Source organism: Linepithema humile, chromosome 4, assembly GCF_040581485.1.
Source record: "Linepithema humile isolate Giens D197 chromosome 4, Lhum_UNIL_v1.0, whole genome shotgun sequence".
NCBI lineage: Eukaryota > Metazoa > Arthropoda > Insecta > Hymenoptera > Formicidae > Linepithema > Linepithema humile.
In genome coordinates, this window is record NC_090131.1 from 17,576,077 (window position 1) to 17,598,972 (window position 22,896).

Genomic DNA, 22,896 nt, shown 5'->3' on the forward strand with positions numbered 1-22,896 from the left:
AGCTAATTAAAATTTTTAATTTAAAAATTGTAACATTGACATAGTAGAATTATAATCATAAATAAATAACGACTTATTTACATAGCATATGTACAATTGCACAATCTTTTTAATAATATATTTCATATGTTTAGGATATGTGAAAAATGTTTCTGAATAGAAAACAATATTCGGGTTGCAATTAATATTTTTTATTATCTTACTCTTACAGAGTATTGCTACATAGGTCTTAATAATATATTGCACAGAAAATTTACTTGTATAAGTTACACATAACAATTAACAAAATGTATCATATATAAATAAGTAATTTTTCAAAGTTAATATCAGGTACAACCTGCAAATTTTCAATTTTAATAGATAATATCTTAATTTTGTAAAATTGCTTTGAATATCACAAATAATAATTACTAACAAAGATAATGCTTTGCATTAGTTTAACATGTTTTTGAAATACACTTTTGTATATATAATGTCTTTATAATAGGAATTTTGCGCGCGCGCGCGCGCGCGTGTGTGTGTGTGTGTTTTTGTTGAACATTCTGCTATATTTTTAAACCTATAGCTTATAAAAAATATGTAGAAAAGGATCACGCATATCTCTGTTTTAATACATGCATAATATTATATAATATGCATTGATAATATGCATTACATGCATATTAATTGCAAAAATCTTTCCTCATCATTGTACTTATTAAAAATTTAGTCTTATTAAAGCATTGACTAGGTCACATTGCGATTAAAATAAAATCTAACGATTCTTCGCTTTTAGCAAGAAATTGCTTGTATATATATATATATACATATGATAGTAATGATAGACATTGTCTACACCAGAACGATAATAGCAAATCACACATATGGAATAACCACGCATATGTTATTTCGTATTGATACGACAAAATTAGTCTATTAGAGTTTTAGACATGTGCAGAATGAAGTCAATGTGTATCTTATTATCTCTCTGTGTTTATTTTATAACGTCATTTATCCACATATCGTCATGCAATATTTAATACTCGACCAAACATATATGCATCATAATAGATAATCATGTTCACTTCTAATTTTTGATAATACTTTACAATTTGATAATACTTCATGATTCATAAAATAATTTGCACTTATGTGTATGTAATAAATATATGTGTTAACTAATTTGTACACCACTCACACATGTCTATCGCAAATAATTAAAATTAATATCACCGTGACGAAAAAAAGCATTTACAACCGGTTTATATGCGGAAAAATCCTTATTGTAGTATACAACCGCTTGCGTTTTTCGGTTCCTTACTGCTTTGATGGACCGCCTCTTCCTTGACTGGCGGCAAAGTCTGCTCTTTCTCCATTTTCGCTGCCGCTATTCCGGCTAGTACCTTGTACGTGCCTAAATTCCAAATGGAGTTCGGCGACGGCATTTGGAAGTCAATTGGACTGACTAAGCCATAAGTAGCTTTGGTGTCCAAAGCTGGAACTTCTCCCGGTATTGTATGATGATATCTGTATGATTTGAATTTGCATTAGTGTATTATCGAAATGCACATACATTTTAAAATAAAAAAATATATATATATGTAAAATAATTACATTAAACCGTTCTCCCGATTGCATTTATCGAGAGTGAGTTTCACTATTGGCGCTAGACGTTTAAACACAGCATGCTGATCGGGTTTAACGCGAGGCGCAGGCCCGTTCGTTTTCCCGTATTCTTGACATAGCGCTTTCGCTTTCTTCAAACATGACTCGCTTTCTTGCATCGCTCGTATCGCTTCGCCGCACTTATCCATTGCTAACAAATTTTCACCGCAATAGTTATAAGCCTGGAAAATTAGGTTTATATATAGACAATATATTTATTACAAATATTTATTATAAATATTTTTTATCAAATTTATAATGATTGAATAATTTAAGTAAATAATCAATTGTTATAGATTTGTGAGCTTACATAAGATTGATAAAATGCTGCTTTAAGCTCCAAATATTTTGTCCATTGGGCAGATATTTCTGGCTTGAAAGGACGAAGAGTATTAGCAGCGTCCAGGAACAATTTACTGGTCTCATTAGCTAAAGCTGATATCAAGCTAGAATTGTGTTTGAGCTCTACCGCTCTGGCCACTGTCACTGCAGGAAGAAGAGCATGTAAGCATAATAAGTAAATTTGTTAAAATAACTTAGTTTGTACAAGTACAACCTTCTTGCGCTTCCGCTGTACATTGATTAACGTATGCATTTAGCACGCGTGGGTCTAAATCGCTTCCCAAGGGAGGTGGGTTGTCCAGTTGTGGTAAAAACTCAGTCTGCACAAAGGTGAATATTCCAGCTGCTCGTCTCAACATACTGTGCACTTCTTTGGCCTCATTCATTGTTATGCTGTAATAGATTAGTTTTGTATTTTTCCTTATGACGTCAGAGGAAAAAAAAATTCTTATTTAATTTATACTTACTCGTCTTTTGCTGCGATCATTGCTGCGTGTTTCATGAACCAGAGGCCTATATTGACACTCATGTTGGCTGCTTCATAAACAGAATCAGCACTGGAACTTTAAAGAAAGATCACAAAAATTATTTTAGAATTATTTAGAAATCATCTTGGAAATATTTTACTAAGTATTCTTTCATGATTAATTACAATGTGCCTCCACCGAGTAATGTATGGGTCCATTTAAATACAAGAATACTTCTGAGTTTGCTAGGGTTGGGTCTTCCAACATGTTGCGCCTCTTCCTCAGATGGTTTAACTTCCCATAAAAATCCATACAGCAAACTTAGATAACTGAGAAATGCAGGTTCAATGGTATCACTAGTGTTGTTTGCATTTCTAATTAAATCCAAAAGTCTAGCTCTTGACAGCTTTAAGTCACTGAAAACACATATTATATGATAAAGAAATATTTGTATTAAAATTTAAAAAAACGTCAATAATATTTTTAAAAAGAAACTTAATGTTCAAAGTAATTAATGTCCAACTAATGTAAAAAACATTTAAATGATATCAATTATCAAACAAATGTCAATACGTTTTAACAATGTAAGTACTCTTTTGAAAGATAATCTTGTCGAACATGTATAATTAATTTACTTTAAGAATCTAACATTATAATTTACAGCAGCCTTGGAAAATTAATAAGTGTGTCAGCAAGTGCGCAATACGGAGAATTATCGCCAAAATCTCTAACCTGCAAAGCTTTCTACTGGCGTCCGTGGGATTCGCGACTTTCAACTCGAATTTCTGATTTGTCGTCGCTTTTAGGACGTTGCGATGAAACCAATGCGCCATTTCGTCACTCGAATTTTACGAAATATCCACGTTCCGACGATCGGCCGCGATTTTACGGTCGCTTCCGATCCAGTTTCAGAATTTGACACTTATGACAGATAAGGTAAACTATCGCGGAGCAATGCCGCAGCGAGACCCGCCGTGTGACGTATGACGCTACATTCAATGGAAGATATTCCACTCTCCCGGGACGCCGATGCTGTGAATCGCGATCATGTGTGTACGTGTAGTAGTCGGTAGTAGTACGCTCGAGTACGCGTGTATACTACTCTACGCACAGTTGTTTCCCGTACGCATAACTTCCGTCTCGCGTGCGAACGTTCCGTATTTATTTTAGTATTCCGTGAAAGGTAAGAAGCTTCGAGTGATTTTAATTTACACAAAGATTAATAAAGGCACGATGTGTAAGAATGCAACTTCCTACGAAAATCATACCAAATGTTTGCCTGTGAAAATTATTTTGTAGCAAGCGGAAAGCTAGATTAGTGGGCTTATGCTCTAACCTGGATACTGTGCCAGCGCACAAGTTGCGGAGATGTATATCACAGGAGATATATATTGTTCGATAGATTGCTTCGTGAAGAAAAAACGTATTTAGTCGCAATTAATTCAAATTCGCCATATGGCGAATATCGCTGTCGTGCATAAGTACGGCCTTGAGTGACAGTGATAGTTTATCTGTAGATTCCTCTCGGCAAATAATTACTCTCGCAACTGATAAATTCTTGAGACCTCGTGCCGAAGTAATCTCTCTACATTCCATTAATATTTTATTAATACAATTTTAATATTCTATTAAGATCCTATTATATATTTATGATATAATATAAAGATTAATTATTGAAGATTATATATACAATATATAGCATAATGTTTTTGATCTTGTTACAATTTTACATCATTTGGCTAAATAATATGTGTATAAGAAACTAAAATGATCTCAATTGCAGATGGGTGAACCATCAGGATTGACTAATAGTGAAGCCCGTGAGCTTTGCAAGGCTCCGGATCCTGCGACAAATGGATTCATCATGCAACAGACAATGTATCGTATCAAGGACCCAAGAAAATCTTTGCCATTTTACACTGAAGTGCTCGGTATGACTCTGCTGCAGAAGCTTGATTTTCCAGAAATGAAGTTCTCTTTGTATTTTCTTGGATATGAGAATCAGAAGGATATACCAACTGATAGGAGAGAAAGCATTGAGTGGACATTCAGTAGAAAAGCAACTATAGAGCTAACTCAGTAAGTTGAATATGTAATCATTCTTAATACACTTTTATTCACTGACATTTATGAAAGTTAAGTAATGTATAAAGAACAATTGTCTATATAAATACATATGTATTTGTATTTTTAGCAATTGGGGAACGGAAACAGATCCAGATGCAAAATATCACAGTGGAAACTCAGATCCTAGAGGATTTGGTAAGGAAGTGATTATATATAAATGTATTAATATTATTTTTAGAACAGATTAGAGTTATACAAGAGTTAAATAAAATAAAAAAACAGGTGCTATTTATAAAAATTAAAGTCTTTTATACAAAATGCAAATAAAATGTTTTCCTTAAAACAGGTCACATTGGAATAGCAGTACCTGATGTAGAAAAAGCATGTGAAAGGTTTGAGAAGTTAAATGTGGAATTTGTAAAGAAACCAAATGATGGAAAAATGAAGGGACTTGCTTTTATTAAGGATCCTGATGGTTATTGGATCGAAATTCTGAACGGGGGAAACATTTCAAATACAATGTTAAGTCATTAGTACAGAAGCAATAAATCCTTAAATGCAACAGGTTGCATCAAACATATGTTATTAAATAATGAACAATCAGAGATCATATTATTAAATTCAGTATATAGATGCAAACCAAACACCACTGTGTAAGTTAATGAGTGAAATGATACGTATTTATGTACACTATATTTTGTAGCAATTGTACATTCTCTTATATTACATTGTGTTATATGTATAGAGTATGTAATGTTTACAGGATTTCTCAACGAATAAAATCAAAATATTTATTTTTCATTTACACATGTGTAGCGACTGTTATTTAAAAATATTCAACCATTCAAATTAAAATAATGTATTGGTTTTTTAATGATTGTTCAGATATTGTGTATATATTTTTGTAACATAAAAATGTATTTCTCCTTATTTCTTTTTTGTAATTAAAAATATTGAGATATAAGTTTTCAAATTCAATTAAAATTGTATAAATATCGCAAAATCATCGTACTTATGATATGTGTGTATATGTGACTAAGGCTCTTTATGTATGCGAGCAGCTGCAAGTGATATGTGTGTATGTGTGGATGACTAAATGGGAATATCTTCAGCTGCAAAGCTCTCAGACTGCAAAATAGAGAGACAGCAAATTGCCGTATATGACGTTTCGTTCTGACACTATCATTTGCGAGCGGTTTTTCGTAATTTTCGTTGCTACTGCTTCCCGCGATACTCTCTGACGTTTACGCATTTCTCGTGGTCGGCGGTATTGCGATTTTATTTTTTCCTTATTTTCAATGTACATTGGTGGATTTGAGGTTATACTATCAGCCGCAATCTGAAGCAAGTGTATCTTGATAGGTACATTTTTATAATAAAATTTTTATACCTGGTACAATATTATCTAATAATTTATTTATTAAAATTGAGTTGTAATCGTATTTTGATTAAAGAACACTATCTTTTCATATTTTCTACTGTGAGTGGATAACAACTGTCATTGTGATCTTTTTTTAGGTATGGTAGAAGATAAAAAATATGAAATTGCAAGCCGTATCGAGTGTGATGGATACCGGGGTACATTGAAATACGTTGGACCCGTTGGAAACACGAAGGGAGAGTGGCTGGGCATCGATTGGGACGATTCAACTCGTGGCAAACATAATGGCACATATGAAGGAGTAGAATATTTTCAAGCAAGGTAAAACATATAGAATAATAAATAGCAACGATAATGATGATAACAATATGATTTGTACTTTGTATATGCTAATCTTGTATGTAATTTTTGACAGACATTCCACATCAGGTTCTTTTATACGACCAGGCAAAGCCAAGTTTGGGATATCTTGCCCACAAGCCATCAAAATGCGCTATGGGCTGGTTGATGATGAATTAGCAGGCATAGACAGGGATGAGGTGACAAGTTTAAAAAAGGAAATTAACGCACCATTTTTAGAGCTTGTTGGTTTCTCCAAAGTAAATAAGAAGCAAAGTAAATTTGATCAGTTGAAGATAGTATGGCTGAGAGAACAGTGTGTAAGCAATGCAGGCAAACCAGGAGAATTGAAAGAATTGTGCCCAAATTTGGAAGAATTAGATATATCTAGAAATTTAATGAATTCATGGAAAATTATAGTGGATATATGTTCTCAGCTTCATTCTCTTGTACGCCTTAATGTTAGGTGAGTTGTAGCAAGCTTTTCCATTTTGACTGCATCTTTTAAATGTTTCAAAATATTACACAAGATTAAGCAAAGTTAAAAATCTTAATATTACTAATAATTATGCATTACAAGTTATAATCTAAAGAATTACTCGTATATTTATATCTGTACAGTGAGAATCATTTGCCCATTGAAGAAGATGTGGCAGCATTGAAAGACTCATTTCCGACAGTTAAGCACTTAACCATAGCTAGGATGAATTATTACTGGTCTGATATTCAGCAATGTATATTTATGTTTTCATCGGTTGAAGAACTATCAGTCTCTTTTAATATTGTTACAACTATAGACTACCTACCGGCAAATAGCAATTTAATGAAAATGGTTACACTAATACTCGAAGGAAATTTAATATCAAGTTGGGATGAAATACTTAAATTAGGTTCTCTTCCATGGTAAGTTATAAATTATTTAATATATATATTAATTATATAATATATTTTAAAATGTGCAACAATTTTTATTTTATATAATATTGATATATATTTTTGCAGCTTAGAATATCTTAATTTGAATTCAAATAAAATAGACAGAATTAGATTTCCATCTTCGACCGTAATTGACAAGAAGACTGCACTTTTTCCTACTTTACGTCAACTGCACATCTCGGAAAACCACATATCAGAGGTAATGTAAATGTTATTTATAAATGCTACTATATCAGCAAAATATGGTACAATTAAGATGTTTTTACATCTCTAAAAAAATTTCTAATAATTATTTGATACAATTTTAGTGGCAATCAATTAGCGAACTGGATAAACTATCGAATTTAGAAGACTTAAAATTCAGAGAAAATCCCATTTTGAAGAATGAGACTGCAGAGACTGCTCGACAATTGATAATCGCAAGAATAGCGAAATTAAAGATTTTAAATAGCACAGAGATACCTCACGACGAAAGGAGAGGTGCTGAATATGATTATTTAAAATTGTATTTACCAAAATGGCTAGAAACTGAAAGTAATTCAGAGAGAAGAACGTTATTTACGAATGAACATCCACGATATTCCATCCTAGTCGACAGTATGTACAAACTTTATATTTTTCGCATTGCAGATAAATATCTTTTTTGCAAAATTAAATTAGAGTTTTTACGAAACAGAATTTGATTGCTATTTCGTGCGAAATAAAAGAAATTGCTTTATACTTTCAGAATATGGAACTGCAGGTATTCCCTCGGCTAAACCAAAAGTAGAAATGATTTCCAACGTGATTACGGTGGAATTTGTATGTCCGGATGATCCGCGTCAGCCTCGAGGGGTTAAAAGGAAGTTACTTAAAGACATGGAGGTCCAAAAAATGATAGGACTTGCTCAGAGACTTTTCAAGACCGGTGGAAAAATACCTGCTCTTTCGTTTATTCCGCGGAATGTAAGTTTTTAATTTTAGATGGCGCAAAAAAACAATTTATTAAATATAAATTTTGCGTTGTAACATTGCAGTTATCGAACGATGAAATTTCGTTGGACAAACCGCTGCAAGAGCTTAGTTATTATTCAATACAAGACGGTGATCAAGTTCTCGTGAGATGGTGATATCAAATTAATTATTTATAGATACGACTGTATTTTCTACGCTGTTAAAGTCTGCTCCATGATATTTTGTTATTAAACTTTTTTTAATTGCATAGCATCTCCTTAATGAGTTAATCTTGCTAACAAATTGTGGCAATCGTCGAGGTAAGCCAAATGAGAAAGGTGCTTGCCGTTATTGTAAAAAGTATTTGTTATATATTTTACATTCCTTATGATACAGTTGCAATTGCAAAAGTACAAATTACAAATAGGCGTTTGTACAACAAACAACATGATATATATTTTCTGTAGTCATCTTGCCTGTGAAGTAAAAGTAAGTAAAAGTGGATTATTCGGCCTAGTGTTTATATCGCGCAATCAATTTTGCTGCGCCTTCTTTTCGATCTTGGCAGCCTCTTCTTTTTCAAGTTGTTCCCGCGTTAGCAACGACAATCCAAGCTGATTCTCACGCGTAAATGGCTGTGCCATTTGTCGTAACCATCTTTTACTGATCTGAAAAGAATTGTAAATAAACATTTATGACCGCATGAACTAGAAAATTGTAATCACTAATCACACCTGTTACAAAGCAAAAAATTACCTGTATAGCTTCCTCGGTGGACAAGTTGCACAAGCTGTCATTCAAGTGTTCCTGTATCCATTTTGGTAATTTGCTCCGTTTGTCCGTTCTCGAGAATCTCTGCAGTGATGAACATCGTTTGTTAGAAAAACACACATTTCTAGAAACACGGATGGATTATTTTCAAAAGAGTTACCTTATCTGCGAACACCATGATACCGTAATCCGTCTTGCCTCTGATCGCGCGTCCTACGCACTGAGCGGCGTGTCTCATGGCATCGAAAGTTAAGAAATCGTTCTCCCGAATCTTCGAGAATATCGGAACAATAATTTATTCAAGCATGTGCAAACATAAATAACATTAGTTTGAATTATTTACATCGCGCTCACCTGAAACTGATCTCTCAGATATTCTAAACGTGCCTTCAAGATCCGCGATTGCGTGTACACGTAAGGTATGCCGAACATGAGTACAGCTCTGCCCAAGTGATGATCGAAGTCAACGCCCTCGGACACCTTTCCACGAGCTACCGAGAGCAGAACGGCACCTCTGCCGTTCTCGCAGGCCTTTATAAAATTGATCAGAGCCAAACTGGTCTCTGCCGAATCTTGAGTTTCGATAAACAGCAGCTTGTGCCTTTGAAGCTGATCCACAACCCCTTGATCATACCTGCAACGTTAAACGAGGATAGATAATTGTCATTATAAAAGTTCGGTGTAATGTATACGTACCAAGCAGCAACTACAGATTCCATGTACAAATACGATGTGAAGAAACAGACTAAACCGTCGGGCACCGTCGCAGCAAATTCCACCAATAACTGACCGTAATTTCTTATGACAGCCACATCCTCTCGCGTCTCATACTTCGATGAAATGGCCACTTGATCGTTACCTTTCGCAACGATCTGATGGAAACGCAAAAAAAAAAATATTGGTAAAGTATCTGAATTATTACGCGTCTCTCTTTTAACTCACCATAGGAAGAAGGCACGGTCTGGCCAATGTCATTGTGAAGGACGACATTATAACTGGATGGAAGTTTAGAATTTTGGGATACATATCCAATGGCGACAGAGTGCCGGAAGTGATTATCACCGATTGGAATCTGTCGAATATAGGCTTGATAGCGATAGAAGAATCTAAACAGCTAAAATGCAAGATTGGATTCAAGACTGTTGGCGTTTTGTCGTCGAACGGCTCGACTATAATTGTGAAACCGTGTGTATACGTGGAGACCAATGTCGCGAGATGCGTCACCAGAACCACCGGAGAGAAATCCGTTAAATCTGTTATTTCCATGGTGCGAAGGAGAGATGCTAATCTTTGAGCGCAAAACCGCAATGGTTTTCGTTCGATAGCGACCTTCGTTTGAATGTCTCTCAGAAACGCTGCAGGTGATTCTTGCACGACGTGTTGAACGCGCAAGCGAGTTTTCAAGTACTCGACAAATCGTTTCAGGAAACTGACAAAATGTTCGGCGTTTCTTATATTACCTGGAACGACTTCTGCAAAGAGAATTTAATATTAGATTGCAGAATTTTACACATGCAGATTGTCAACCAAGAGAGACTTATTTACCTTCAAGTATTTCATTTGGTAAAATTGGATTGGCCAAGATAACGTCGGTTTCCCTCTGCATTTGAGCATCTTTCAATCCCTCGACCAATCTGTCGTATTCATCCTTCAGCTTATTCACATCAACTTCCTTCATGCTAAATCAAAAACACTGACAATATTCTATATTTCAATTTTAACACACAAGAGTACTGAAACACTTACTCGGCTACAGTTTTTTCTAAGAGTTGTATGTTGGCCGAACTTTTCTCCATTAATCTCCTGTTTATTTTTACGCTCATGGAGTCGATGCAAACGTTATCTATAATTTATAAACACATTTTTGTACTCGTATTACAAACTACCGAGTTCCAATAGAAAGGCAATTTTAGTTTTTTTACCAATATTATGGGCCTCATCAAAAATAACTACTGAACTCTTGCTCAGTTCTTTGGACACAGTTTCTGCGATCTTCGGATCCAATAAATAATGGTAACTGTATACTACAATTTGTGCGTGTAAGATCTGGAATTGTCAAGCATTGACAGTCAGTTTTACATTTATTCATCCACAAATCATGTTATTATTTAAATCATATAATAAAGTTTTATGATTTCTTACTGTGAATCTTGCTAGAAAATATGGGCACCAATTGCGATCTCTTCCATAGTCTTTCAAATCGTCGATGGAATAAATACCAGGAGGTATAATTTGTTCTTTTCCTTCCATATCAAAGCCTTCATAAAAATTACAAATTGGCGTCGACTCATCGTAATTGTGTCTTTCTCGTACATATGATGCAGTTAGAGAATGACAACGGCCATCCACAATTTTACCTTCTCGTTCTCTACTGACCTAGATATAAAATATAAATAATTTTGATACTTGATTACAGCAATTATTTTGATAAAAATATATATAAGTATAGCATTTTAATTACCTCAGGATGAATACACATATTCTTACGTGAGCTAAGAACTAAACCAACAATTTTTGGTTTGCTTTTGGTTTCTTTCTCATAATAATCCATAAGCTTCTTTAACTCCTCTATTACCTTCTCTATCTCTGGTACTGTTCGAGAACAGTAAATTAATTTTGTAACATCCAATGGATGTTCTAACATGTATGCTACTATTAGTGATAATAGAGTTATTGTCTTGCCAGTACCCGAAGGCATCTCCAATAGGCAATGTCCCTAAAGTATATAATTTAGTTAAAATACTTAATATTTAGAATAACAATACTGACAATACAGAAAAGAAACAAAGAAGATACCTTGGCATCCAAGCCACGTTTGAGTTCAAGCATGTATGCATATTGTTCTGGATAAATATAATCATAGGGAAAATAAACAACCAATCCATCCACGGTTATTCTGTAAAAAGTATGTATGTTAGGTATGTAAGTGTGTGTTAACTTTTCATTTGATAAACTGATCATACTTACTGCATATTGGTATTTGCGTTGTCACATGTGTGATATTGATAGAATGTAATGTCCTATATTTATAAAAAAATATATAAAAATATCAAAAAGACTATATTTTAATTCAAGTTACATTCATGGTTTTTTAATATCAAATCAAAGAAAATTGGGAAAAGCGCGAAGAATCTCATATAGAGAAAAAATCATGCGTTCACAGCAAAAACACTTCAGAAAACTGTAATTACACTGTATTCTATTTTTTTAAATTTATTAATTAATTTCACTTTTTAACGCGTACAATTTTAACCACTAAAGAATTGTACACTATGCACATTTCCAACCACGTTACCAAAATATACTAACAGCTATCAACAATTTGTTCGTCTGACTTATTACCGGCTTGCATTATGATTTTCTATGATTTCAAGTCTCAATTGCAGCGACTGTGGCGGTTCGTAGTGGAATCTAGCTGAAACTAAAAAAAATTGTCTACTTAATATTGAGTTGTTACTACTGAAAGAAAGATGTATCTGCCTTAAGGTCATTCTATAATTCGTCGCAAATGCCTCGTCGCTAGTCATGAATTCCACGTCTTACTAGAAATAACTAGAAATAGCACTTTTTAATTAGTAGTTGCCATCCTTCGCTACTGGCGACGGGACATTTGCGACGCATTGTAGAATAGCCCTTATTATTGACTAGTACTACTACTTCGTTTTGTCCAGTCGCCACGTTCTAATTGGATCTGAAAAATCTAAACAGCGCAAAACCAGATGTCGCTGAAATAGTCTCCCCCTCTACTCTTTTATTAGTACCAGAAGCAACAGGAATTCATTTCTACCATTCTGTTGTCCTACGTTCTTTTGCTCTTCCGGTGTTGTAAGTGCACGTGTTTTTATATGAAATCAAGAATAATTGTATAAAAAGCAGTTGAATTGTGCACACGGTTCGTTATGGGTAGACCAGGTAATAAATTCCGTCACGCAGTAAATATGATTGTTATATTTTGATTTGTTTTGATCGCCTATATAATCAACACGACTAATCTTCTTAATATGTTCCGTGCCGCGTGTATCACCGGTAGCTCACGCTAAACTTTCCAATTCAGATCCATTTAATATTTAGAGTATAAACAAGTACATTGTCGTAAAACATTTTATAACTTATTTCTTTTGTTCTTCACTGCATTTTGTAAAATGTTTTTATTTCGATAATAATGCATTTTTCAATTTCGAATTTATTGTTGTGCATACGTTTTACGCAAAAACTGTTTAGCACGGAACGTCTTAATGAAGCATGCATCTTCAAATTTAATAAACAGTTTAAATGCAATATTATCTTCATTTTTTATTATTTAGATTTAAAGCCACTTTTAGCAACGTTTGAAATGATTATGGATTATGTTTGTACCATACAACAAATTTTGCCGGCAAAAGAGCATGGTGATATAACTTAATAATTTGCACATAAAGTGTTAAACTGAAAAAAAATAATAATAACGGTTGACGGCATGTTAAAAACCTTCATAAAAAAATGTACATAAACTGTTACACAGTGTGTTATCTCAAAAGATGTCTTTTGTTAATTTGGATTTAAGATTAATAAAATTAAGATTATAAATTTAAGATTAATAATAATAAAATTATGAAAAAATATGGATTTTGTCTTGAAATAATTTGATTAATAAGTTTAATAAGTTTAATAAATTTAATTATGTTTTTAAAACTGCTTTTAAGTCAACATTAATTAACAGAATACCTACAAATGGATATGACTCCAATTTTATTTATTTTCCATTTTCTTTGATGTTTTTTTTTTAATTTCAGGATTTGTAGGCAATAGAGGAGGTGGCCGTGGAGGTGGCCGTGGGGGTGGACGTGGTGGTGGACGTGGTGGTGGCCGTGGTGGAGGCAGACCAAGTTTTGGTAATAGTGGAGGTCCAAATGAACGACGAAGTGGTGGCAGAGGAGAACGTGGAGGAGGGGGTTTTAAAGGTGGGAAGAATGCGATAATAGTGCCACATCGTCACGAAGGTGTGTTTGTAGCCAAAGGAAAGGCAGATACACTACTAACTTTAAGTTTGGTGCCTGGAGTATCAGTATATGGAGAAAAAAGGATTGGTGTTGAGGTAAGCGGTGGCTTAAATTATAATAATTTTCCTTTATTTGCCTTTTATATTTAAACTAATGATGTACAATCATTTATATAGCAAGAGAATGATTCCGGCAATAAAGTTGAATACAGAATATGGAATCCGTTTAGATCTAAGTTAGCTGCTGCTATTATTGGAGGTGTTGATCAAATTTACATGGCTCCTGGTAGCAAAGTATTATATCTAGGTGCTGCATCCGGTACTACTGTGTCTCATGTTGCTGATATAGTTGGTCAAGTAAGTAAAATTTATAATAATCTATGAACAATCTGTGAGAAGTTTGTTAATTAGTGCAAACATTACACACAAATAAATTCATAGTTTTACTTTACACCATCTTGGTGTAAAGTAATTTTAAAACAATTATATACTCGTTTTTCTTAAGTTGAATTGACATTAATTTTGTTCTAAAAAAAATGCGTACAGAATTTATACTATTATATATTATTTTATACTATAATAAATATATATAATATTAAAACATTTAAATTATCTTTAGAATTTTTTAAAAATAAATATTTTGATATTTTTTTATGCAGGAAGGGATTGTGTTTGCAGTGGAATTTTCTCACAGAACAGGCAGAGATCTTATGGATGTTGCTAAAAGAAGGAGTAATATTATTCCTATAGTTGAAGATGCAAGGCACCCTCATAAATATAGGATGGTGGTAGGAATGGTAGATACCATATTCTCGGACGTGGCACAACCTGATCAAGCTAGAATTGTTTCGCTAAATGCGCAATGTTTTCTTAAAAATGGTGGACATTTTGTTATGTCTATTAAGGTAGATATTTATAATTATTCTTTATAATATAACAAGGTATAATATATGTAAACGTGGAAACTGACGGAAATCTGTCGATTTTAGGCGAGTTGCATAGACTCACTTGCGACGCCTGAGGCAGTGTTTGCAGCAGAAGTAGAAAAGTTGAAAGCTGATAATTTGAAACCACAGGAACAAATCACACTAGAACCATTTGAAAGAGATCACGCCGTGGTGGTTGGCATCTACAGGAAGCCGAAAAAGGCGTAAAAAATTAATATATGTATATATTTTTTAAATGCAATGTAACTAAAAAGCAGATAAAAATGAATGTGGGCAAGTAATAAATAGATAGCCTAATGGATAGCCTAAGTAATTATTTAGCCCTAGCAATTACCTTAACTTAGACATTTATATTTATATATGTGCATAAATATATAATAAGTTCAAGTTAATTGTTAGGACCAAGTAATTACTAAACTTAAAGTTACTCCTTTCCTTTAGCTACAAAGACTCCTTTGTGACGATACAGCTCTATTATTACGTTCTTTCTACCTTTAAACCCACCTTGTTCACGTTCTTCTCGACCACCACTTCGTCGTCCATTTGGAATCACCTTTACCAAGACTTCTACATTCATTTTCATCTGCTTTTGAATTATATCTTTATTACATCTACTAAATTACGTAAAAAGTATATAGATTTTTTTTATAAAGTAAAAAGTACGTTATTCAACTGATTAATCTAAAAATAAAAATTTTTTTTTTTGACATAGAACATATAGCAATTAGTATTAATTTGATCTGTTCTATTATGTAGCTAAATTTTTATTATTAAGATTTCTAAATTTAAATGTATAGAAACAGTCTGCAAAGTTCATATCGGTTTACACTTTTTTTCCGCTGTTATTGATCTGTCAATTCTTTACAATCTTTTTATATTAAAATTAACAAGTCCATCATTATTTTATTTTTTAGATTAATCAATCAAGCAAATAAAATAATTCCATATTTTTATTCTTGAGTCAATCGTTACACAATTTAATAAATTTAGAATATCAAATTTCTGTAACAAAAAACATATTTTTAATAAAATAATAGAACAAAACTTGATCAATAATTGAAATCAATATGCAGCGTAAATCTTTAAACGCGTCTAAGAGCGGTAAGTTAAAGGATATTTTTTTTCAGTCCGGAACATTCCTTTTTCATCCTCAATCAGGTTTTACAATCAGCGAACGCCGTAAATCGATGAGTAAAATATTAAACCGTCAAAGATCGACTATTGTGATCACTCATAATATTAATTCAATAAAAGTGACTAATCGCAATCATTTCATTGATAGCGCAGACGTTTTCGAAGAACCTAATGTCGAACGTCTTGCGAAAACTCCAGGATCTATCCAAGAAATATCAAGTCCATCTTCATTTCCAATCCTACCGATATCATCATCCATAGAAGAATCCATACAACTGAAAGTTAGAGATAAAGATAACTCTCAAGATGAACCTCTTCTTGCAAGTAGCCTATGTTATTCCTATGTTACGCAAACCTCAGGATCAATTGGGTGACTAATCAATTACATGTTTATCTTATAAAAACGCAAATTATTTATGAATTTACTGTCATTTTATTTAAAAAAAATTATGAATAGAGAAACAAGCGTATTTTAAAATATAAATTTACTAAAATTTTTTTATTAGAATTTATTATTGTTAAAAATAATAAATGTTGTTAATAATAAATGAAAGATATTTAGGAAAGAAATATTTATATTATATATTTGTTATGGCATACATATACAGTATACACATGTATGTATGTATGTATGTATGTATATACATGTGTATGTTCTATGATATGTTAATTATTTATTATATTGTTTATTTATGTGGGACTAATTACACAACTGTCATTTATATAAAGTGATATTGTACATAATTATTTGGATTGTTCATCAACAGAGAAATAGATGAAATAATCGAATATATACATCAAAATGTCAAGGAAGCCAACAAGGCTCTAGCAGCTTTGAGCGAGCATGATCCAAAACTTGAATCTCACATTCAACTTCAAGAAAATCGTAGAATTATCTCGACATCTCGAGGACGAAAAAGAAGAAGGTACAATTGACAAGCTATCTATTTGTTATATTTTACGAATATAATGATTACTTCTTCGATATTTGTAATTACTCCACTTAATTAATTAATAATGCTATTACACGAAAACAGTCACCAATTTTTACTTAGCAAATAACCCTATTTACACTTATTTTCTTTATCGATTATTTGCGTGCAAAGAAACTTTTCTTCAAAAATTCTACAAGTTACATATTTTATAAAAAAATGACTAAAAAACTGCTATGTGAGCGCCGCATTTTGACAATCGAATGTAATTGTAAACTTTCTTAATTAAATTTTATTTACTAGAAAGGAGCACTGGGAATAAAAGCAATTATGTTGAAATATACACCAAAGAATTGCTCTTTAATTACTTCTTCGATATCCGTGATTGCTCTATTTAATTAATTAATATTAATAATACTATTCCATGAAAACAGTCATCAATCTGTATTTAGCAAATGATCCTATTTATACTTATTTTCTTTAAAATCTGTTCTCTTGGAAAATTTGCTTCCCAATTACTCTTTTTATTTTCATTGTTAAATTTTTAATTTTTTGAGTTTTTATTTATAAAAATTAATAAATGATTATTTTATTGCGATTTTATTATACTTAATTTGACGTATTGTATCGTGTGTGTTACATTCGACGTGTTTTTATAGCTTGGTGGTGCGATTAAGATTATGACGTAGGTCCTTGCACTCATTTTTAAGTGAAATATTATTACAAGGTAAAAAGTGAATGTTTGTGTGGGTGGTTGTGATGCGAATGCTAACGAATTCAATAACGCTTGTGCCGAAAAGTTTGCTTTCTGCCGAAAAATACCACTTCACGCTGTTTTTAAATGGAAATGTAAGACTGTACGAAATTGTCAGATAAACATACAAATTCTTTAATTTTATAAGAATTAATGGTTACAAAATTAAATCTGTCGAAATATATGTGTAACAGAAGCTGAAAATTGTTTTTGTTTGTATTTAAATTTTCTTTATTATATTGTTTATTTTATTTTTTCTTTATTATATTGATTATTTTATCATATTAAATATATAATACCATGTACAATAATTCAATAACATCAGAAAATGTAATTTTAATTAAGAATAATCAATGTTTTTCGGGATACCTATTTTTCTACTTATATTATCTATTTTCTACGTAAACTGGGCAGAGCGTCTCATAATTTATAAACGAAATTAGGTGTTAAAGCTCTGCGAAATATAGTCCCAATTGGTTGGAAGCAAACTATAAAGTTCAATTTTAAAGATAAAATAATATAAATAAAATAAGTGATATTGTTTCGGAATTTACAAAACATTTTATTCAAAAATAAAATAATACGAAATGTATAATATTACTGCGATATTATTGAAATTCATATAAAATACATGTACTTTATAATGAGTGTATGGTTCAGATTATGATCGTAGCAAATACTTATTGTGAACGCCGATATTTTCAATGGGCATCTTTTCGAAGTCTTACCGCATACTACAACGACAATGTTCGCAATTTACCAATCACATTATTAGCAGACAATGCGCAGACTCTGCATACTGTTACAGAAAGGGGATTTTGGAATCGTCAAAGGATCGATCGTGATCCTCGATGTGTTGTGAGCACACCGATCACGGTAACAGACGTCTCCTGAACTCGCAATTTACTTAGGCACGTACAATTAGGCGAGGAATTTAGCGAACTCTATTCTTTTTAAGAAAAAAAAACCTTAGTAAGTGACCTTCAATAAATTTTATCACAACTTTAAATTTACTTTTACTATTTAATTACAGTTGAAATTATTTAAACAATTCTTATTTTGCCATTTTTTCAATAACTTTCTTTGTATGCATTTTTATGAAAAGTGAAACAGATGATATCGAAAGAATTTATTTTAACATGTATTACATCCAGCAAGGTTATTTAGTACGAATAATTTTAATTTTGCTCTTTTATGCAAATCTTATGCATTAACGATTTCTTTCGACAAAGTGCTGTGTTAAATACTCATACACGCATCGTAATTATAACGCAAAAATTGTTCACACTATGATTGGTTTATGTATTAATCATAACGAAATCAAATAATGCGAAACATGCGAATTCCATTCCAACGAATTAGACTAATAGGCACAATCAATTTTGCGGCATCTTTTTGCATATTAAACGTATCGAAGAAATAATCGTTAATATTTTACAATGTTAGTTACATTTCCTCTACAGAGCTATATTCCTTTCTTTGCTATATGCATGCATGTGATAAATAATAAAAAATGTTAATTTTACAATTTAAACATATTGTAAAGAATAGTTAAATTATGCTATCTATTGAAACAAATAATATAAATTTATGTTCATAATTAGAGATTAGATTTTATAATTTACTTGTTCGAACATTAATCTTTTTTTTATATGCGATGTCACCAAAATTAATTTATATAATTTCAGATCAATACGTATAGTTATTATTGATAATAAAATTTTCAGAAAAGGAGACATTATATTGATCGTAACTGCTAGAAATTCAAACGAAAAACCACACACAAGATGATGAGTTTTAAAAGAAATTTGTTATTCGTACTTGTTGTTTTTAACATGTTTACCTTGGGATACCTGTGTTGGACAAGCTACTCAGTACCTAATTGGAGGTCTCATGTTTCTTTCACATCAAACACATCGAACAGTAATTTTTCATTATATTTACTTCTATATAATAGTTTTAATATTATTTAGAGAACTCAAATTATTAATAATTATTTAATGCTTATATTTAGTTATCAAATTGCTATAAATCGTAAGAATTTGAAGTTGTCAGTTTAATTTTACCTCAATGATAGATTGATAGAATAGATATTTTATTGTACATAAATTGATATGTATTTTTTTATAGTTTACTGCATGCATTAAGATTTGAGTTCGTGCACAATGTATATCTCTTTTATAGTGTGTAACCTTATATATGACCGTGGTTCTTGCAGGGAACCCCCCAGATTCAGTATATGCACGAGATAATGTTTTTCAAAAGGATGACACGATTGTCAACTCTTCTCATACGGGGACTGCGGAGGAAATGGAAATAATTGGGAACTTTATCAAGACTGCATGGAAACATGCAGTCAATAATATTTATATATAATACTTTATATATAACAATGGCGCATATTTTAAATCTATTCCACAATATAAAATTCTATAAAACATAACATTTTTGAGAGTTTCCCATATATTGATATATGTTTGTAATAGTTTGATATTGAGTTTAAATTGAAGTAATAAAAAAAGACTGTGTTAAGTTTTTATAAAATACTTGTAAAAGTTTTATTTTTACAATAAATGACTGTAGTAAAATAAAATGTACGGATAGGTATATGAAATATGTAGGAATATACAGGGTGTCTGGCAATAATCGCCCCACCGGTCATATACAGGTAGAGGAGGTCAAATCGAGTAGAAAAGTTCTTTACCATTTTTTAATTTTCATAATAAGTACTGAGTAATTAACGAAAAAAGATCGGCGAATCCGCGCGAGTAAAGCGCGCGCGGTGAGAAGGACGTCCCACTGCTACGCGATCACTAGGACACAAGGATCTAGCGTTACGCGCCGCTCGTATGTTGCCATTGTCATTTGTAGAGCGCTCCTCCCAACGCTTCATCGCGCGCCTAGTGATCGCGTAGCAGTGGGACGTCCTTCTCACCGCGCGCGCTTTACTCGCGCGGATTCGCTGATCTTTTTTCGTTAATTACTCAGTACTTATTATGAAAATTAAAAAATGGTAAAGAACTTTTCTACTCGATTTGACCTCCTCTACCTGTATATGACCGGTGGGGCGATTATTGCCAGACACCCTGTATATGTAAATAAAGGAAAGTACTTTTGAATTTAATATTTTTTATATTCGTCATTATATTTAATACTACATTTAGTAATAATATTTACTACATATAATAATTTAATAAAGAATATAATAATTTGAATAAAACATAATCAGTGTTCAATAAAATATTTTTTTGGTTTAAAAAATATCATCTTATATCGAATTACCGCAATTATACTAATATATTATCAAAAATAATACACACTCTCAATGAAAGTGTTGTGTTCTTTTTTTACATTTAGACATTTAACAAATTGTATAAAGTTTTATGTGCTTCCCAAATATGTAAGGCAATTAGAAAACAATTTCAAGTAAGTGAAATTAAAATTTTATATATTTATTTATTACTTATGAGTAGATAAATATTATAATAACTTGATGTTAAATAAATTACATTTTTATGATGTCAAATGTTCAGGGTCAATATATCGATCAAATGTACACTGCTCAATCGTGCATCAGTAATAATTTGGCGTTGGGGACGAAAGTAATTATATTGAAGCATGCACCTAAAATCGCTCTTTAATTGCTCCTTTGATATCCATAGTTGCTCCACTTAATTAATTAATGTTAATCACGCTATTACACGAAAACAGTCACCACTTTTCTTAGCAATCCTATTTACACTCCCTTGTTTCCTTTAAAAACTGTTTTTTTAGAAAAATTGCTTCTCAATTGCTTCTCTTATTTTCCTTATTAAATTTTTAATTTTTTGAGTTTTTATTTATAAAAATTAATAAATGTTATTTGTTTGATGCGATTTTATTATCTTTTATTTGATGTATTATATCGTTTTTACAGCTTGGTGGTACGATTATGATTATAACGTAGGTTCTTGCACTCATTTTCAAGCTAAATGTTATTACGACAAAGTAAGAAATGAATGCAGAATGTTCTGTGGGAGATTGTGATGGGAATGCTAATGAATTCAATAACACTTATATCGGAAAATTTGCCTTCTACTGAAAAATACATTTTCACGCGGTTTTTAAATAGAAATGTAAGACTATACGGAATTGTCAGATATTCATACAAATTCTTCAATTTTATAAGAATTAATGGTTACAAAATTAAATCTGTCGAAATATATGTGTAACAGAAACTGAAAATTGTTTTTGTTTGTATTAAATTTTTTTTTATTATATTGTTTATTTTATATTGATTATTTTATCATATTAAATATATAATACTATGTACAATAATTTAATAACATTAGAAAATGTAATTTTAATTAAGAATAATCAATGTTTCTTGGCACACCTATGTAATTTTAAAATATATTTTTTCTATTTATATTATCTATTTTCTACGTAAACTGGGCAGAGCGTTCCATAATTTATAAACGAAATTAGGTATTAAAGCTCTGCGAAATATAGTTCCAATTGGTTGGAAGCAAACTATAAAGTTCAATCTTAAAGATAAAACAATATAAATAAAATAAATGATATTTCTCGTGTGGAAAATTAAATTTATCAGTGTCCTGTAACTATCTAATTATTTAGAGTTTCAACTCATCACTGTCTAGTTTTATTAGCTAATAGTCAAATAGAATTGTAATGCTTTTATGTGTGAGTGATGGTGTTGCAAGCATTAACTAATTATTACTCACACGGAACAAAAAGCTCTAATGGATATCTATTAGATGTCCATCATGGAGATTCGAAACCTCTATTAGATGTCTATGTAATTTCCTATAGATGTCTACTAGACATCCACAGTTTCGCATTACATATCTCCATTCGACATCCATTAAATATATTCATAGATATCATATGGAGCAATCATAGATGTTCCATAGATATTTCATAGAGCTTTGATGGATTGTAATTTCAATTCGTCATTAATAAAATTATTTGGAAGTAAAGTCACAAATATGATTGCGAGATAGTCTTGTTTATATAGGTGTTAACAGAATGTCACGACTGTGAGACAGTCGAGAACTGTAAGACAGTCGAGAACATGGTGACAATCTGTTAACACCTACATAAACAAGACTATCTCGCAATCACATTTGTGACTTTACTTCCAAATAATTTTATTAATGACGAAAATTAATGATGAAACCACAATCTTTCTACTAAACAGATTTGTAACGTTAGCACTGAAGATGGCTGAATGATCAGCCGAAACGTTTGACATCGACGATGCCCTAACAA

The 22,896-nt window shown here is 31.8% G+C and overlaps 6 protein-coding genes across 10 annotated transcripts; 4 read left to right on the plus strand and 2 right to left on the minus strand.

The window, feature by feature from the left end:
• Positions 1-175: 175 nt before the first annotated feature.
• On the minus strand, positions 176-3,426 carry LOC105670229 (BRO1 domain-containing protein BROX-like). Its single transcript, XM_012363627.2, has 7 exons — positions 3,186-3,426; positions 2,639-2,869; positions 2,454-2,549; positions 2,201-2,379; positions 1,955-2,130; positions 1,594-1,826; positions 176-1,506 (listed from the first exon to the last, which is right to left on the minus strand). The coding sequence occupies exons 1-7, from the start codon at positions 3,284-3,286 to the stop codon at positions 1,260-1,262; spliced, it is 1,263 nt and encodes a 420-aa protein (XP_012219050.1). The 5' UTR covers positions 3,287-3,426; the 3' UTR covers positions 176-1,259.
• Positions 2,007-5,325, plus strand: Glo1 (Glyoxalase 1). Of its 4 annotated transcripts, XM_067352968.1 has the most exons (5): positions 2,007-2,148; positions 2,244-2,316; positions 4,237-4,532; positions 4,648-4,715; positions 4,867-5,325. In XM_067352968.1, the coding sequence occupies exons 3-5, from the start codon at positions 4,237-4,239 to the stop codon at positions 5,052-5,054; spliced, it is 552 nt and encodes a 183-aa protein (XP_067209069.1). In that variant the 5' UTR covers positions 2,007-2,148; positions 2,244-2,316; the 3' UTR covers positions 5,055-5,325. The 4 variants fall into 4 exon arrangements, with proteins under 4 accessions (XP_067209069.1, XP_067209070.1, XP_067209068.1 ...); XM_067352969.1 differs by lacking the exon at positions 2,244-2,316; XM_067352967.1 differs by lacking the exons at positions 2,007-2,148; positions 2,244-2,316 and adding an exon at positions 3,487-3,636.
• Positions 5,326-5,576: 251 nt separating this feature from the next.
• On the plus strand, positions 5,577-8,816 carry Tbce (Tubulin-binding cofactor E). 2 transcript variants are annotated; one of them, XM_067352950.1, is made up of 8 exons: positions 5,577-5,913; positions 6,039-6,222; positions 6,317-6,706; positions 6,862-7,143; positions 7,243-7,375; positions 7,485-7,773; positions 7,904-8,121; positions 8,193-8,816. In XM_067352950.1, exons 2-8 carry the CDS (start codon positions 6,041-6,043, stop codon positions 8,283-8,285), a joined length of 1,587 nt encoding a protein of 528 aa, XP_067209051.1. In that variant the 5' UTR covers positions 5,577-5,913; positions 6,039-6,040; the 3' UTR covers positions 8,286-8,816. The 2 variants fall into 2 exon arrangements, with proteins under 2 accessions (XP_067209051.1, XP_067209050.1); XM_067352949.1 differs by having other exon boundaries at positions 5,579-5,882.
• Positions 8,458-12,240, minus strand: Xpd (general transcription and DNA repair factor IIH helicase subunit Xpd). Its single transcript, XM_067352947.1, has 13 exons — positions 11,848-12,240; positions 11,677-11,776; positions 11,342-11,596; positions 11,023-11,256; positions 10,803-10,926; positions 10,627-10,723; positions 10,426-10,559; positions 9,823-10,352; positions 9,577-9,752; positions 9,235-9,514; positions 9,041-9,151; positions 8,866-8,964; positions 8,458-8,777 (listed from the first exon to the last, which is right to left on the minus strand). Exons 1-13 carry the CDS (start codon positions 11,850-11,852, stop codon positions 8,643-8,645), a joined length of 2,280 nt encoding a protein of 759 aa, XP_067209048.1. The 5' UTR covers positions 11,853-12,240; the 3' UTR covers positions 8,458-8,642.
• Positions 12,241-12,635: 395 nt separating this feature from the next.
• Fib (rRNA 2'-O-methyltransferase fibrillarin) lies at positions 12,636-15,106 on the plus strand. The gene is made up of 5 exons (XM_012363613.2): positions 12,636-12,792; positions 13,653-13,954; positions 14,036-14,215; positions 14,518-14,763; positions 14,848-15,106. The coding sequence occupies exons 1-5, from the start codon at positions 12,780-12,782 to the stop codon at positions 15,010-15,012; spliced, it is 906 nt and encodes a 301-aa protein (XP_012219036.1). The 5' UTR covers positions 12,636-12,779; the 3' UTR covers positions 15,013-15,106.
• A 147-nt stretch (positions 15,107-15,253) lies between these two features.
• On the plus strand, positions 15,254-20,171 carry LOC105670219 (uncharacterized). The gene is made up of 6 exons (XM_067352974.1): positions 15,254-15,906; positions 16,093-16,309; positions 16,707-16,865; positions 18,434-18,597; positions 19,353-19,548; positions 19,844-20,171. The coding sequence occupies exons 1-4, from the start codon at positions 15,873-15,875 to the stop codon at positions 18,468-18,470; spliced, it is 447 nt and encodes a 148-aa protein (XP_067209075.1). The 5' UTR covers positions 15,254-15,872; the 3' UTR covers positions 18,471-18,597; positions 19,353-19,548; positions 19,844-20,171.
• Positions 20,172-22,896: the final 2,725 nt, after the last annotated feature.

Excerpts from the sequence above, each read along its gene's own strand:
- LOC105670229 (XM_012363627.2), bottom strand. The coding sequence starts at position 3,286 with ATGGCGCATTGGTTTCATCGCAACGTCCTAAAAGCGACGACAAATCAG. Across the intron at positions 2,550-2,638 it reads TTACTCGGTGGAGGCACATT|TTCCAGTGCTGATTCTGTTT; the intron begins GTAATTAATCAT and ends CTTTCTTTAAAG. Across the intron at positions 2,380-2,453 it reads ATGATCGCAGCAAAAGACGA|CATAACAATGAATGAGGCCA; the intron begins GTAAGTATAAAT and ends AATCTATTACAG.
- Glo1 (XM_067352968.1), top strand. The coding sequence starts at position 4,237 with ATGGGTGAACCATCAGGATTGACTAATAGTGAAGCCCGTGAGCTTTGC. Across the intron at positions 4,533-4,647 it reads GCAACTATAGAGCTAACTCA|CAATTGGGGAACGGAAACAG; the intron begins GTAAGTTGAATA and ends TTGTATTTTTAG. Across the intron at positions 4,716-4,866 it reads CTCAGATCCTAGAGGATTTG|GTCACATTGGAATAGCAGTA; the intron begins GTAAGGAAGTGA and ends TCCTTAAAACAG.
- Tbce (XM_067352950.1), top strand. The coding sequence starts at position 6,041 with ATGGTAGAAGATAAAAAATATGAAATTGCAAGCCGTATCGAGTGTGAT. Across the intron at positions 6,707-6,861 it reads CTTGTACGCCTTAATGTTAG|TGAGAATCATTTGCCCATTG; the intron begins GTGAGTTGTAGC and ends ATATCTGTACAG. Across the intron at positions 7,144-7,242 it reads AAATTAGGTTCTCTTCCATG|CTTAGAATATCTTAATTTGA; the intron begins GTAAGTTATAAA and ends ATATTTTTGCAG.
- Xpd (XM_067352947.1), bottom strand. Across the intron at positions 11,257-11,341 it reads ATATGTGTATTCATCCTGAG|GTCAGTAGAGAACGAGAAGG; the intron begins GTAATTAAAATG and ends TTTTATATCTAG. Across the intron at positions 10,927-11,022 it reads ATTTTCTAGCAAGATTCACA|ATCTTACACGCACAAATTGT; the intron begins GTAAGAAATCAT and ends TGACAATTCCAG.
- Fib (XM_012363613.2), top strand. Across the intron at positions 13,955-14,035 it reads AAAAAAGGATTGGTGTTGAG|CAAGAGAATGATTCCGGCAA; the intron begins GTAAGCGGTGGC and ends TCATTTATATAG. Across the intron at positions 14,764-14,847 it reads ATTTTGTTATGTCTATTAAG|GCGAGTTGCATAGACTCACT; the intron begins GTAGATATTTAT and ends TGTCGATTTTAG.
- LOC105670219 (XM_067352974.1), top strand. The coding sequence starts at position 15,873 with ATGCAGCGTAAATCTTTAAACGCGTCTAAGAGCG. Across the intron at positions 15,907-16,092 it reads TTTAAACGCGTCTAAGAGCG|ACGTTTTCGAAGAACCTAAT; the intron begins GTAAGTTAAAGG and ends TTGATAGCGCAG. Across the intron at positions 16,866-18,433 it reads CGAGGACGAAAAAGAAGAAG|AAAGGGGATTTTGGAATCGT; the intron begins GTACAATTGACA and ends ATACTGTTACAG.